This window comes from Ictidomys tridecemlineatus, chromosome X, assembly GCF_052094955.1.
Source record: "Ictidomys tridecemlineatus isolate mIctTri1 chromosome X, mIctTri1.hap1, whole genome shotgun sequence".
In the NCBI taxonomy this organism is placed as follows: Eukaryota; Metazoa; Chordata; class Mammalia; order Rodentia; family Sciuridae; genus Ictidomys; species Ictidomys tridecemlineatus.
In genome coordinates this window covers 39,876,749-39,888,839 of record NC_135493.1, presented here as the reverse complement: position 1 = coordinate 39,888,839, position 12,091 = coordinate 39,876,749, and the positions used below count along the sequence as shown (strand labels likewise).

General features: G+C 41.2%; 1 protein-coding gene across 2 annotated transcripts in view; it reads right to left on the bottom strand.

Moving 5' to 3' along the window:
* Col4a6 (collagen type IV alpha 6 chain) overlaps positions 1–12,091 on the bottom strand; it is a 285,125-nt gene that overhangs the window by 35,453 nt on the left and 237,581 nt on the right. For both annotated transcript variants that reach the window (XM_040284113.2, XM_078034409.1), the window contains exons 14-20: positions 6,761–6,820; positions 5,687–5,731; positions 5,156–5,209; positions 4,316–4,379; positions 2,807–2,914; positions 1,735–1,875; positions 607–711 (exon numbers count right to left, since the gene is read on the bottom strand). In XM_040284113.2, coding sequence (XP_040140047.2) covers positions 607–711; positions 1,735–1,875; positions 2,807–2,914; positions 4,316–4,379; positions 5,156–5,209; positions 5,687–5,731; positions 6,761–6,820 — 577 coding nt within the window. The remainder of the gene's footprint in view (positions 1–606; positions 712–1,734; positions 1,876–2,806; positions 2,915–4,315; positions 4,380–5,155; positions 5,210–5,686; positions 5,732–6,760; positions 6,821–12,091) is intronic.

The following is a 12,091-nucleotide window of genomic DNA, read 5'->3' as shown; positions in this document are numbered from 1 at the left end:
TTAATTCCTGGAGAGAACAGGAAGTCTCAGATATCTGAAGCCCCTAAGCCATCCCTAAACCTCTGCCACGCACGCCTGGGTTGCAAGCATAATGAATTGATTTCTTTAAGCATCTTCCCTTTAGAGGAAGGAATGGAGAAATGACCCAAAGGCAGAAAGAAGATGAGAGAATCAGTGTGGTGGAAGGCTAGGTTCATTGATCAGCTCTTCAGCACCATTGGGGACTTGGGTTGTTTTCCTGGAGTTAGTTTATTCAATCTCAGGTCTTGACCAGTTCAGAGCCCTTTCCTTCAGGCTGAAGGTGATGATAAGTGGCTTCCAGTCTTGCCCTTGCAAACTGGTTAATACCCTGACAGCTAGCAATAGCTTTAGCAGGTGGAGGGAGTATGAAAAGCAGCCTCCACCATTGTGTCCTATGTGACCTCAGTTGCCAGTCTTGGTCTTAGAGTCCTAAATATAGCACTTCCAATAATCCTGTGATCAAAGCCCCTCTCAAGAGTCAAAATTACTTCCATTCAGATTGCCAAGGCTATTGTCTTGCTTATTCCCCATAAAGCTGAATCTAAGAAGCTTGGGGGACAAAGAAACTCAAAGGGACAAAATCACCTTTTACTCCTTTGAAACCTGGGCTTCCTTTTGGACCTCGTTCTCCTCGGAGACCAGGGAATCCCGGTTCTAGGCCATATAAGGTTCCAGTCTTAAATGGTGAACCTGAAGGGGAAAAGATACATGAAAGATTGGCAGCTTATAGAACTCAACTGACTTGACTTGACATAGAAAGTCCCTCACCAAGGCCTGTGTCCTTGAGGCTCACCACTCAGAGACGAAAATATCTAAAATGGGGACCTCCAAGTCTGAGGCAAGGAGCTAACAAATCCTTTTGGCTCAATTTATTCCACTAATACTTAACAGAATTTTTACTATGTCCCAGGCACTGTGCCAGGCATTGGATATTCAGGGATGAACATGGTGGCTTCAGTAACTCAGCAGGCCCAATATATAACCCAGAAAGCCCCCTTGGGACAAAAGAGAAAATAGCTGCAGGATGAAGTGGTTAGGAGATGTTAGGGTACAAAGAAACATGGTGGGGAATATTTCTAGTCTTTCTTTCAGAATCTGGATTCCCATATTCAAGTATAATATCTAAGAAGAACAGACTCTATGCAAGCTTTTATTCATTCATTCATTCATTCATTCATTTGGTGCTGGGGATGGAATCCAGGGCTTCATACATGCCAGGCAAATACATGCTCTACCACCAAGCTACACCCTCATCCCCACCTACATAGGCTTTTTTAGTAGCCACCTTGAGGATCTGGGCATATCTCCTTTCTTAGTCTTTCATCCCATTCCACTTGAACTCCCTGAACCAGGGGAAGCTCAAAATAGTCAATTATACTTCTGCAGGAGCTGAAATGCCAGAGTGCTGAGGGCTGAGAGCAGTGAAGGCTGTAAAGAGAATCTACAGAAGCTGAAAGGCATTAGGTGTTTTTGACCATCAAGATGGCCCCAGCTTGCTTGTTCCTTGATGAAGAACATTGTGGTATAGATGATAACAGCAGAGGCAGGGTTGACTCAGACATTATGGAGCCTTCATTGCTCCCCTCTGTAGTTGATGTTTCCTCTTTTAGCTGTTTAACCTGAGATACTTCCTCAAAACTCATGACTGTTCTGTAGTATGAATCACACCTGATCCAGGTCTCAAGACCATAGAAAAAAATGAACAAAACTTACCAGGTGGGCCTGGTGGGCCTGGTGGGCCTGGTAGGCCTGGGAAACCAATTCTTCCAGGAAGGCCAACTGTGGTGGGGCCTGGGTTTCCTTGGTCTCCTTTCAGGCCTGGAAATCCCTGAGGTCCTAGGGCACCTGGTATGCCTGGAAGGATAAACCAACACAAAAATGCTCACCTCTCTACTTTTCAGGGGTATTACAATCAGTGGCATATATGGTAAACAATTCAAGGAAAGCAACTGGGAAATCATTTGCCCTTCTCTTGCATCAGAGTTGAAATGTTCCTAAAGGATGAATGAGCCTAACCTTTTGGAAAACTGAAAACCAAAGGACAGAAACATGGTCAGGAGCAGTTTCTTAGTGGTAAACTTGAGAGGAAAACTGAGTCTTTAGCCTCTGACTTCTCAAGTTTTGTTTTTTTTTCCATTTTGAGGCTGGGCCCAGCTGTTCTTCCTCCAAAATTCTGCTTTAAAAGCACAGGTATCCTTACAGAGGCCCATCTCCATGGAAATTGGGAACTGGTGAGTTTAAAAGTAATGTCTAAGGTTTTATATCTGTGATAGTTCCCCCTCCCAGACTCTAGCATGTTCTTTCTCTGCTTGCCACTACAGAGTGACACAAGAGTATACTCTTCTGAAGATTGGTGCAAGGAGAATACCCATAGGATCCAAGGACCAGATAGTGCTTGAGTTAATCCCAGAGTCAGAGTCTGGGTACAAATTTGCCTTTGGGCTTTTGTTAGACTCTCTTGGCAAGCATCAACCAGAATGGCACTTCAACAGGAGAGTGATAAGGTTCCAGGTGCCAGAGGTACGCCTCTGATTGCAGCAAACCTCACTGACAGTCTGGGATTGTCTGTCCAGCTATGGTACATCATTTAAGTCAAAGGAAAGCTGTTTACTCAGATTGGGCTGGCAGTAGGAGAACTTACTGACTGTAGTGTAACTTACCTTTGACCTTGGCTATGTGTGTGCCCAGACCCAGAATCATTAGAAAAGGCTGTGAGGGACCAGAGTGGACACAGGAATGATCTGTGCAAGGGTTGGGTTAGGTTTTGTTTTTTTTTTTTTTGTACCTGTTAAGGCTGGGAGACCAGGGGGGCCAGAAGGGCCACGCTGGCCCTGGATGCCTTCATCTCCTTTAAGGCCTGGGAGGCCTGGTATACCGGGGTCCCCAGGATAACCTGGCATTACAACAAAAAATAAAACAGTAAACAAACACATCAGAACCCCACCAATGTCACAAAATACCCAACAAAAGATATGGGGAGCTGTCATGAAGCTAGAAATCCCTTTCTTGACCTTTCTGGGTTTCCCAGATGCTAATGGCTTCACATGATAATAGGCCTATGGAAGGCAGTATTCTACTAGGGTTCAGAATTGGTCTGGCTAGGGCTTTCCTTCCAAGATTAGATCTGGTAAATGGTAGGCAAGTTCTTCCCCTGCTACTAATCTCCTGTAACACCTCAAATGTCTACCATTTGGGTTAAGATGAAGTCCACTATTTGTGTTATATACATAGGGTTCCTGGAAGCAGAAAGCCACTGTAAACTATCAATATCAGACAGGGCATGGAACTGAGAGAATGAGAAGAAAGAAGTAAGTTTGGAGACCCAGGTGGAAGAAGCACTATAGTAGAAACCTTTGACCAGGCAAGAAGTAGCTAGAGACACTGGGCATCTGAATCTTTGGAAGAGGCAAAGGGAAGAGTTGGACACACAGTAACTAGCAAAAGGAGAAATGAAGACAAACTTTCATACTGTTGAGGGTTCTCAATAACTTGCTCCCCTAATCCTGTTATTGGCAAGCACAAGCATGTATGGGATCATCTATATGAGACCCTGAGTGTTCCATAGTATTGGGCTGAAACCAGCCCATATAGGGAGGATATTAATCCTTTCCTAAGCATCACTAGGAAAACCATTTTTTATGAAATTCAGGCCCAGGCAGACCCAATTTCTATTTTTTTTTTGTACTGGGGATTGAACCCAGGGGCAATTTACCACTGAACTATATCCCAGTGCTTTTTATTTTTTTATTTTGACACAGGGTCTTACCAAGGGTTAGGGTTAGGGTTAGGGTTCGGGTTAGGGTTTGCTCAGGACCTTGCTAAATTGCTGAGGTTGGCCTTGAACTTGCAATTCTTCTGCCTCAGCCTCCCAAGTCGCTGGGATTACAGGCATGTGCCACCATGCCTGGCCAAATTCTACTCTTTTTTAAAAACAATATATATTTTTTAGTTGTAGTTGGATGAAATACCTTTATTTTATTTATTTATTTTTATGTGATGCTGAGGATTCAACACAAGGCCTCACACGTGCGAGGTGAGCGCTCTGCTACTGAGCTACAGCCCCAGCCCCCAAATTCTACTCTTGATGGAACCAACACAAAAGTGGGAGGCTGAGTTTGTCTTCTCTGCCCAAGAGACTGGAATCAGTTCCATTCCCCAAGTTCAGGACGCACGAAGGGCCCTTAGTAGGGTCAGCAATCCAGTGGCTGACAAAGTATCGTATTATTAATTATGAGGGATGTAGAATTTAATGTCCAGTCTTTTCTTCTCCCATCAAATCAATGAAGAGTTGCACCTGAGATCACAGCACCACCTTCTTCGATGTCTGGGCCTGGCAGGCCAATGCCACCCTTTTCACCCTGCAAAGATTAAATACATTAAACACAAATATTTCTCTGACCTCATCACACAAGATCTATGTGTTCTCATAGCCAGTACCTAGGAAAATGAAATGTTCCTCCTTCTCAGACCCTTGATTTCAAGGGCCAACTAGTCCAGAGTTAATTTCAAAGGGCAATAAATTTAAGTCAAAGGTGACACAAGGCAGGCCAGAGGCCTGACACTCCATAGCAAACCTGTCAAGGACAAGGAATCCCAATTTTATTTTGCAATACTACTTAAGGTCATTCTGCTTCTGGGCCTTGGAAATACATCACAGGCATAGACAACATGGACATACTCAAGAGGTGCTAAGGAGGGAGCAGAATTTAAAAATGTTTTCTACTCTCAGCAGGCTTGGGACTGTAATACTGTCACTAGCTTTGTTAGTGGGTGATGTCAGGTAGAGAAAGTCAAAGGAGTCCTAACTCTCCCAAAAGAGGACCTCAGGCAGCAGAAAAAGATATAGTGGAATACCCAAGATAGGTGGTAGGCACTGTCTGCCCCAGGTGCAGGCAACAAGGGATACAAGTCTGTAGAGAATTTAAAAATAATAATAAAACCTAAAAGTTGGTAGTATCTGAGGAATGCTTATCAGCTTGGTGTGCTCAAAGTATGTTGTATGTATTTCTGGAGGAAAAATATACTATCTAAAACATCAATATTAAAAACACTTCATTTAATATGTAGGCATTTATAGTAATTCTTCACCTTTCCACCTCCTGAACCCTAAATTTTCACTTCCCAACCACATTACCTTAACTCCTGGAAATCCATTCAGCCCAGGAAAACCTGGAGGCCCCATCATGCCCTGTGACAGAAACATAGTTATCACTAAGTTCAAAGAATAAGTGTATAAATGGAGCTGGTATTTGAATTAGGCTAGGGCAAATTGCACAGGAATTTTGGCTGGCATTCAGGGTATGTGTGGCTTCTAACTGACTCTGGAAGAAGAGAAGGCAATATGGCACTAGACAGTCGACTTGCATATTAGGAAGTACAAAGGTCACAAGGCTATGGCTACAAGCAGGCTAGCCATGCTAGTCCCCAATATCATGCCAAAGATGTGTTACCATATAATGACGTGGCAAGGCACCAAATGTGACATTGGATACCTATCCATGCTCTTAGGTGAAAACAAAAGAGATTGGCTAAGATTACATTGTTAAGGTTAAGTGGAAAATTTGCATTCTAAGCAATGTCTGCATTTGGCCATGTTAAGAAAAGCAAGGAGGCCTTTTGATTAGAATTTTGTACACAAGTGCTTTACTGATATTAACCAAAATACCTGTGTCCCTGGAGGGCCTGGGACTCCTTCTAAACCAATAGGACCCTGTAAAGAGAATAGCCACACCTTAGAAAGATTATTGGCCCACACTGGAAAAAGTTGCTAGACTTACATAATAAAGCTCTCCAACTGAGTTCAGGATTTAGTGGCCCCTAAAGTCAGGTAAGAGAATGTTCCTAGACCTGACTTAATGACTTCTTTCTAAGCATTAATCCATCAGGCTGGATAGCATTTGTAAATGGAGCATTTTTAAAAGCTAAATAAATGGAAACATTTTAAGTAGTAGGTGGAATTTGGTAGAAGGGCTGGGTGGTATTATACTTAGTTTGCATTAGTTCCAAGTCAGAGGATTTTATAATAGATTATGGGACAGCCTCTTGTCTTCCACCTCAAATACATTCTTTGTTGGTGATTATGTGTTTTTAAGACAAGAGAGACAGAAAGATAGAGAAAGACATGGCAGGGTAATGAGTGAATATTGTGAAATACTCAAAAGAACTCCTAAAAACTGCGTGTACAAACTTAAAAACACAGTTCTATATAATGTTACTAATTTAACTAAGGCTGGCCAACTACTTATAGTTGAAGATCTAAGTGCCTTAAGCTAGGATCAGATAGGCTGATGTTTATTTTTCTGTTCAAAGTGACATTATTATTGTCTACTATTGACTCCAAGCTTACTACTTTCTATAATTACCCAAGCTTATTTCTGTCCTATAAAGATTGCACTTGTTCCTCTTTATTCCATCCTTGTGCTATGTCCCATCTACATTCTACTGGGTGAGAATGGAATGAAAGAAAGACTTTAGCTCAGAAGATAATTTACATGAGGGCAAGGATAGTAAATAGGCTGAGCAGCCACCTAGAGTAGGGAGTATATCATTCCTTATTCTAGAGAGACACTCAGTCAAGGGAATAGGGCCAAATAGAGAGAAGGAACCTATCAGTGGGCTGAGGGAGAGAAACAAGAGAAACTTAGGTGGCTATCAAGTACATAAAATAAAGGACCAGACATTAAAGAAAATGGATCAGGTGACTTGACAAATTGGGGAAAGCAACATTCCAGGTTCATACCCTAGGTCCTGGCAAACCAGGGATTCCCTTTTCTCCCTTTTCACCAATAGATCCAAGTTCCTAGAGGAAAAAAGAAACCACAGGTTATGATATTCTTCTTCTCTTAAGTCTCCAAGCTCCATTCAAAGGAAGGAGGTAATTTCAAATCAGCTCCACTGTTCCATTAAGGAGGCTAATCATTTTGCTGAGTCTCTTGCCAATGCCTGAAAAGCACATAGGGCCTGAACATAATTTAGTCTATTGCTTCAGCATTCCTTTTTGATTCTAGAAGTAATGTCTTTCCCCGAAAACACTATTACATGTATTTATAACACCATGAGCTAACAGCATAGGAATAATAAAATACCTAATCTCTTTGATTCTAGGGAACAGGAAACTAACACACAGAAGGGTTAAGAATCAATGAAAAAGTCAGGTCTTCTGTCATTCATTTCTGGGTCCTTTCATGAGAATCAGCTGTCTTCTACCATCTAGGAAATGGACTCTTTGACCCACAGAAGACTGTGCAAATCCTTGGGGGTCTGTAGTTTGATACTAGAGGGAAGAATTTTCCCCTTTGGAGACATGATGACTGCAACATCCTTTTCTGTAGGAAGGATTATTTCTAACCAGAACTCTGCAGCTCCATACTGGGAATGTAGGGTTCTTGCCAGGTCCTAGAAGTGTTGAAAATGGAACTGTTAAGATAGACTCCAGTCCTTCTTGCCCTGCTCACAGGACATGAGGGTGAGTAGCCATGGGTATGAATTGGGGATTCTCTAGGAAAAAACAAGGACTCCAAGAAGCATACCGAATGTGAGAGAGCTTCCTATCCTGTGGGTATCAGGTAAACATCTGGTCCCCCAAGATACAGAAGAGTTCATTACTAAACTGAATAAAGTCTTTAATGGAAAACTTAAGTGGGACCATTTTGTTTTAATGGAAAACTTAAGTGGGACCATTTTGTTATCATTGTTTGAAATTGCCTATTTTGGAGCATAGATTTTGGCAAATAGCACTTGGGCCTATCATGAGAGTAAAGGAGGCAATGAAGCTTTCTCAAATGGAAACTTGTGAAAAGATGCTACATGTTGTAGTGGCACGTCTCCTATTGTCCACTTAATGTGACCTGGCTCAGCTGGTGTGAGGGCACGGGTCCAATCCCATTTGTAGCTTTTTCTTACTCTTACATACTCAGTGCATTCCCATGGGCACTGAAGGCTTTCTAGGCTTAGGGTTTTGTTTTTTTCCTTAATGTGGGTTGCTTGTTGTTATTGTTGTTGGTTTTTATTATTGTGGGGAGGGTATGTGGCTGTGAAGGGTCCAATTCAAAGCAGGTTTTGCTTCCTACTTGCCTTTTCTCTTTTCTACATCTACAGTTGTGTGTCAAACAGCTCAGCCCTTATGCTGAATAGATTTTCTAATTCTAAAGGACTGTGGGTCAAACTGAATGCAAACTCGTTTGAAGTGTTTGAAATGTTTTTTTTTTTTTTTTTTTTTTTAACATTTCAAATTGGAAACCACTGTATGCTGCCACCTGGTGGAATGTGTCTATGGGCCTCTGGCCTCTGAGTTTGAACACTTCAAGCTGTCTTCCCTGACCTGACCAGGAAAGCTGTGATAGCCAGTGCTGCCCTCAAATCTTAAAGCACTAAGATTAACTATGTATGAAAGTTTTGTAAGCAGAAGGCCTCTGTCACACTCTCTTCTGTTTCCCTCCAAGGCGCTGTTACTGCTGCCTGAACACATCCACGGTAGTCCAGTAAATGATTGCTGAATTGAAGGCTTGGTTAATGAATAAACTTGTTTTAAATTGGTTTAAAAAGTTGTTGAATTGAATGGAATAATGACCAAGAGAAGGGGCAAGCAGTGAAAAATAGAATGCCCAGAACTATCTCATGCCCCCCACTTATCTTGCTCAGTTATAAATATAAGGGGACTTTGTACTCCTTCTTTAGAAAGCAGAGAAAGCCTCAAGATTCTTGCTTTCTCAAAGAGAGAGTCTGAGAACTAGCGTTACAATGTGAACAAAAATAAATACATGAAAAATGTAAGAAGGAAAAAATAAAGAAATGTGTGCATGTGGAATTGAGCCATTAAAAGATAAATGGCTTGGCAAGTTTGCTGTAGTCTCAGCTTGTCTTCCAGCACAGGGAGGCACCGTACAGGGACCCTGCTGAACAAGCTATTCTACCAAGTTGTCCTGGGACCTGGCCCATCACAGCCAGCTCTTGTTGAAAGTGGTCCTGCAATGGCTGCTCCCACACTCCTACTCCCCAGTGACCTGGAGAGCCTCACTACAGCACTAGCTTAACTCTTTCCTGCTCTCCTGCGCCCTGGGATCCTGAAGATTTTAAGTTCCAGGGATACCCAATTGAAATAAAAGCCCACCTACCCATTAGTTACCTCAGATCCACTCAATAGTTACTTCAGGATGTGACAGTTTCTTCTCTTCTGCTTCCCCTCACCTCTTCCAGTTTGCCTTCTGGTTGCTGGCCCCTTGGACAGAGGGCACATGGGTATACAAATATCTCTGATAATCTCCATAGGAGGAACTGTACCCTACAAGTGTGAGTGTGCTGCTGGGGATGGAGTATAGGAAGCTAGAACTGAGCCAGAAAAATCAGGGTTATTTGGTCACTGAAGCTAAAGCAAAAGGAGGTCTAAATCTGTTAGATTGGGTACCTTGTCTCCTGCAAAAATTTGGGCTCAAATGGAAAGGAAACAAATGGCTAAAGGGGACATCTTAGATTCCCTAGAGATTTGCATCCTCAGCAATGCCTTGTTTTGCAGTGAGCATAGATAATTGACAGCTGATGAGAGGACTTTGGATTTGAGAAGTGTGTTTCCCCTGAAAAGCCCAGAATGCCCCAAATGTTACCACCTTTCTCCTCATAGCTTTTCTGCCAAAGGTACTTAGGAACTTCCCATTAAGCAGATAGACATATTAGGAACAAAGCAGTTACATGATTTGGCCACAGTAACATTGAATCTGTGCTGAAGTGGGCTCAGAACTCTGATTTCTGTTTCCACCCTATGAAAATATGCTGTTCTATGTAAAAGGAGGTATTTTCCAGCTTTGATTTCTTTGCAACTGGCCGTTTCCACTTTTCAGCCCTCACTGTGAAATACCCTCACTTTTCAGCCCTCACCAGAAATACTGAGATTGAAACGGTGTTGCAATTTATTACTGCACATTGTGGTCAGTCAGTTTCTTTTTATTTTATAGGACAAAAGGGAACAGATTGAAATTGCAACAGAAGAAATCCTCTGAGCTCCAACTGAAGAAAAGGCGTGACCGTGAACCACTGAATCCTATAGCACCAGAGATCATAAAATCCTTTCTATGTGATTTAGAGACAAAACACCACCACCTCGGTGAATAGAACAAACTGGACAGTAGGGGGCAGTATGGTATGGGGAAAAAAAACCCCTAAACTGGCTAGAATTCGAATGTGATAGACATCATTATCCAAAGTACACATATGAAGACACGAATTGGGTGTCAACATACTTTATATACAAACAGAGATATGAAAAATTGTGGTATATATGTGTAATAAGAATTGTAATGCATTCTGCTGTAATTTTTTTAAATCAATAAAAAAAATGAATGCCAATCTCAACTCTGCTAATAACTAGCTTTGCAAATCTGGACAAGAATCTTCATCTGTTCAAGCCATGGCTTCCTTGTCAGTATGAGGCATAAGCCAGGCTTATCCCAGGCTTATCTCACCTTGCTTACCTCACAGGGTGCAAGATGGCTAGTCAGAATCTACGCGAAATGCTCTACAAAGAAAGGTGCAAGGGCTGGGGCTGTAGCTCAGTGGAAGAGCGATTACCTTGCACACATGAGGCACTGAGTTTGATACTCAGCATCACATAAAAAGACAAATTAAATAAAATAAAGATATTGTGTGTCTATCTACAACTAAAATACCAATTTTAAAAAGGCCCAAACCTACTTGCAAAGAGCTCTTCAACAGAAATATAATATGAGCCATTATATTTTCAATTTTCTAGTATCCACATTAAAAAGTAAAATAGAGATTTGTTTCACAATGTATCTTATTTACCTAAATATACAGTAAATATTATCATTTTCACATTGAAGTAAAACTTGTTTCAGAGATATTTTAGGCTATGTTTTTCATACAATTTTTTTAAGATCCGATGTGTATTTTACATGTACATTACATCTCATTTCAGATCAGTCATATTTCAGGACCTCAGTAACCATATGTGGCCACTGGTTATATTATTGGACAGCACAGCTTTGTATTTTGTAAAGAAACTTCACATAAATTGTGAGCAGGACCCCAAAAGACTAAATATGACCACAGCCATATTACAAATATACAGACAGAGGTTCAGCAACTGGCCAAAGTACCAAAGCTGGAGCTTGGTGTAAGGACTAGGTATTTGTATATGACAGCAGGTTTCTGTTGCTTTCTGATTCATTAGCTGCACAGCTGATTAAAATCAAGGACACTGAACAAATGATTCTCTATGCTCACTTGTTTCTACAGAGTAATAGGAATCCTCATGGAAGCAACCTGTGTCACTGGCTCCCTTGTTTTGCTTTCTGGCCATCCAGAGAGAGACAAAGTGTTTCAAAGTACTGCAGGGAAGGACTGGAGACATCTATCCCCATTGTGAAAGCAAGCAGGGGCAGGACTTGTCACCTTTGATTCATTATTTTTCCTCTTATTTTCTACCTCAAATCCATGAAAATCTTGTCAGCTTCTTCAAAACATCTTATGATTTGAGATAGATAAACCAAATATATCAGTTTTATTTGTTTTCTCATTCCAACAAGGCAACTGTAATTATATATACATACATATATATATATATATACACATATATATAATAAATTTGAATTTTTGTCTTATTAGCTGATATCAAGTAATTACTGATCATTAATTAGTGATGATGATATTGTCACTATGTTTTAACTCAGTTTTAGAAATACTGTGGTATTTATGATGAAATGATATTTGCTTCAGATTTGCCATGTTTTGCTAATTGTTGAATCCAGGTGATGAGTACCCGTGGGGGTCATTATGGCATTCCCTCTGTTTTTGTGTATGTTTCAAATGTTCCATAATAAAAAAATATAACATGTTTACATTTTGAATTCATCCACTTCTTCCACTTCCATTACTACCACCAGAGTCCAAGCCACCACCATCATTGTTTGCCTGGCCTTCTGTAATAGCCTATGTTTGCTGTTATATCCCCTATCCTCTCTCCCACCAGTCAGAGTGATCTTTAAAAAAATACAAGTCAGATACTTCCAATGGCTTCCCATTAAACTTAAAAACTACATTGGATCTGCAAAGATGGCCA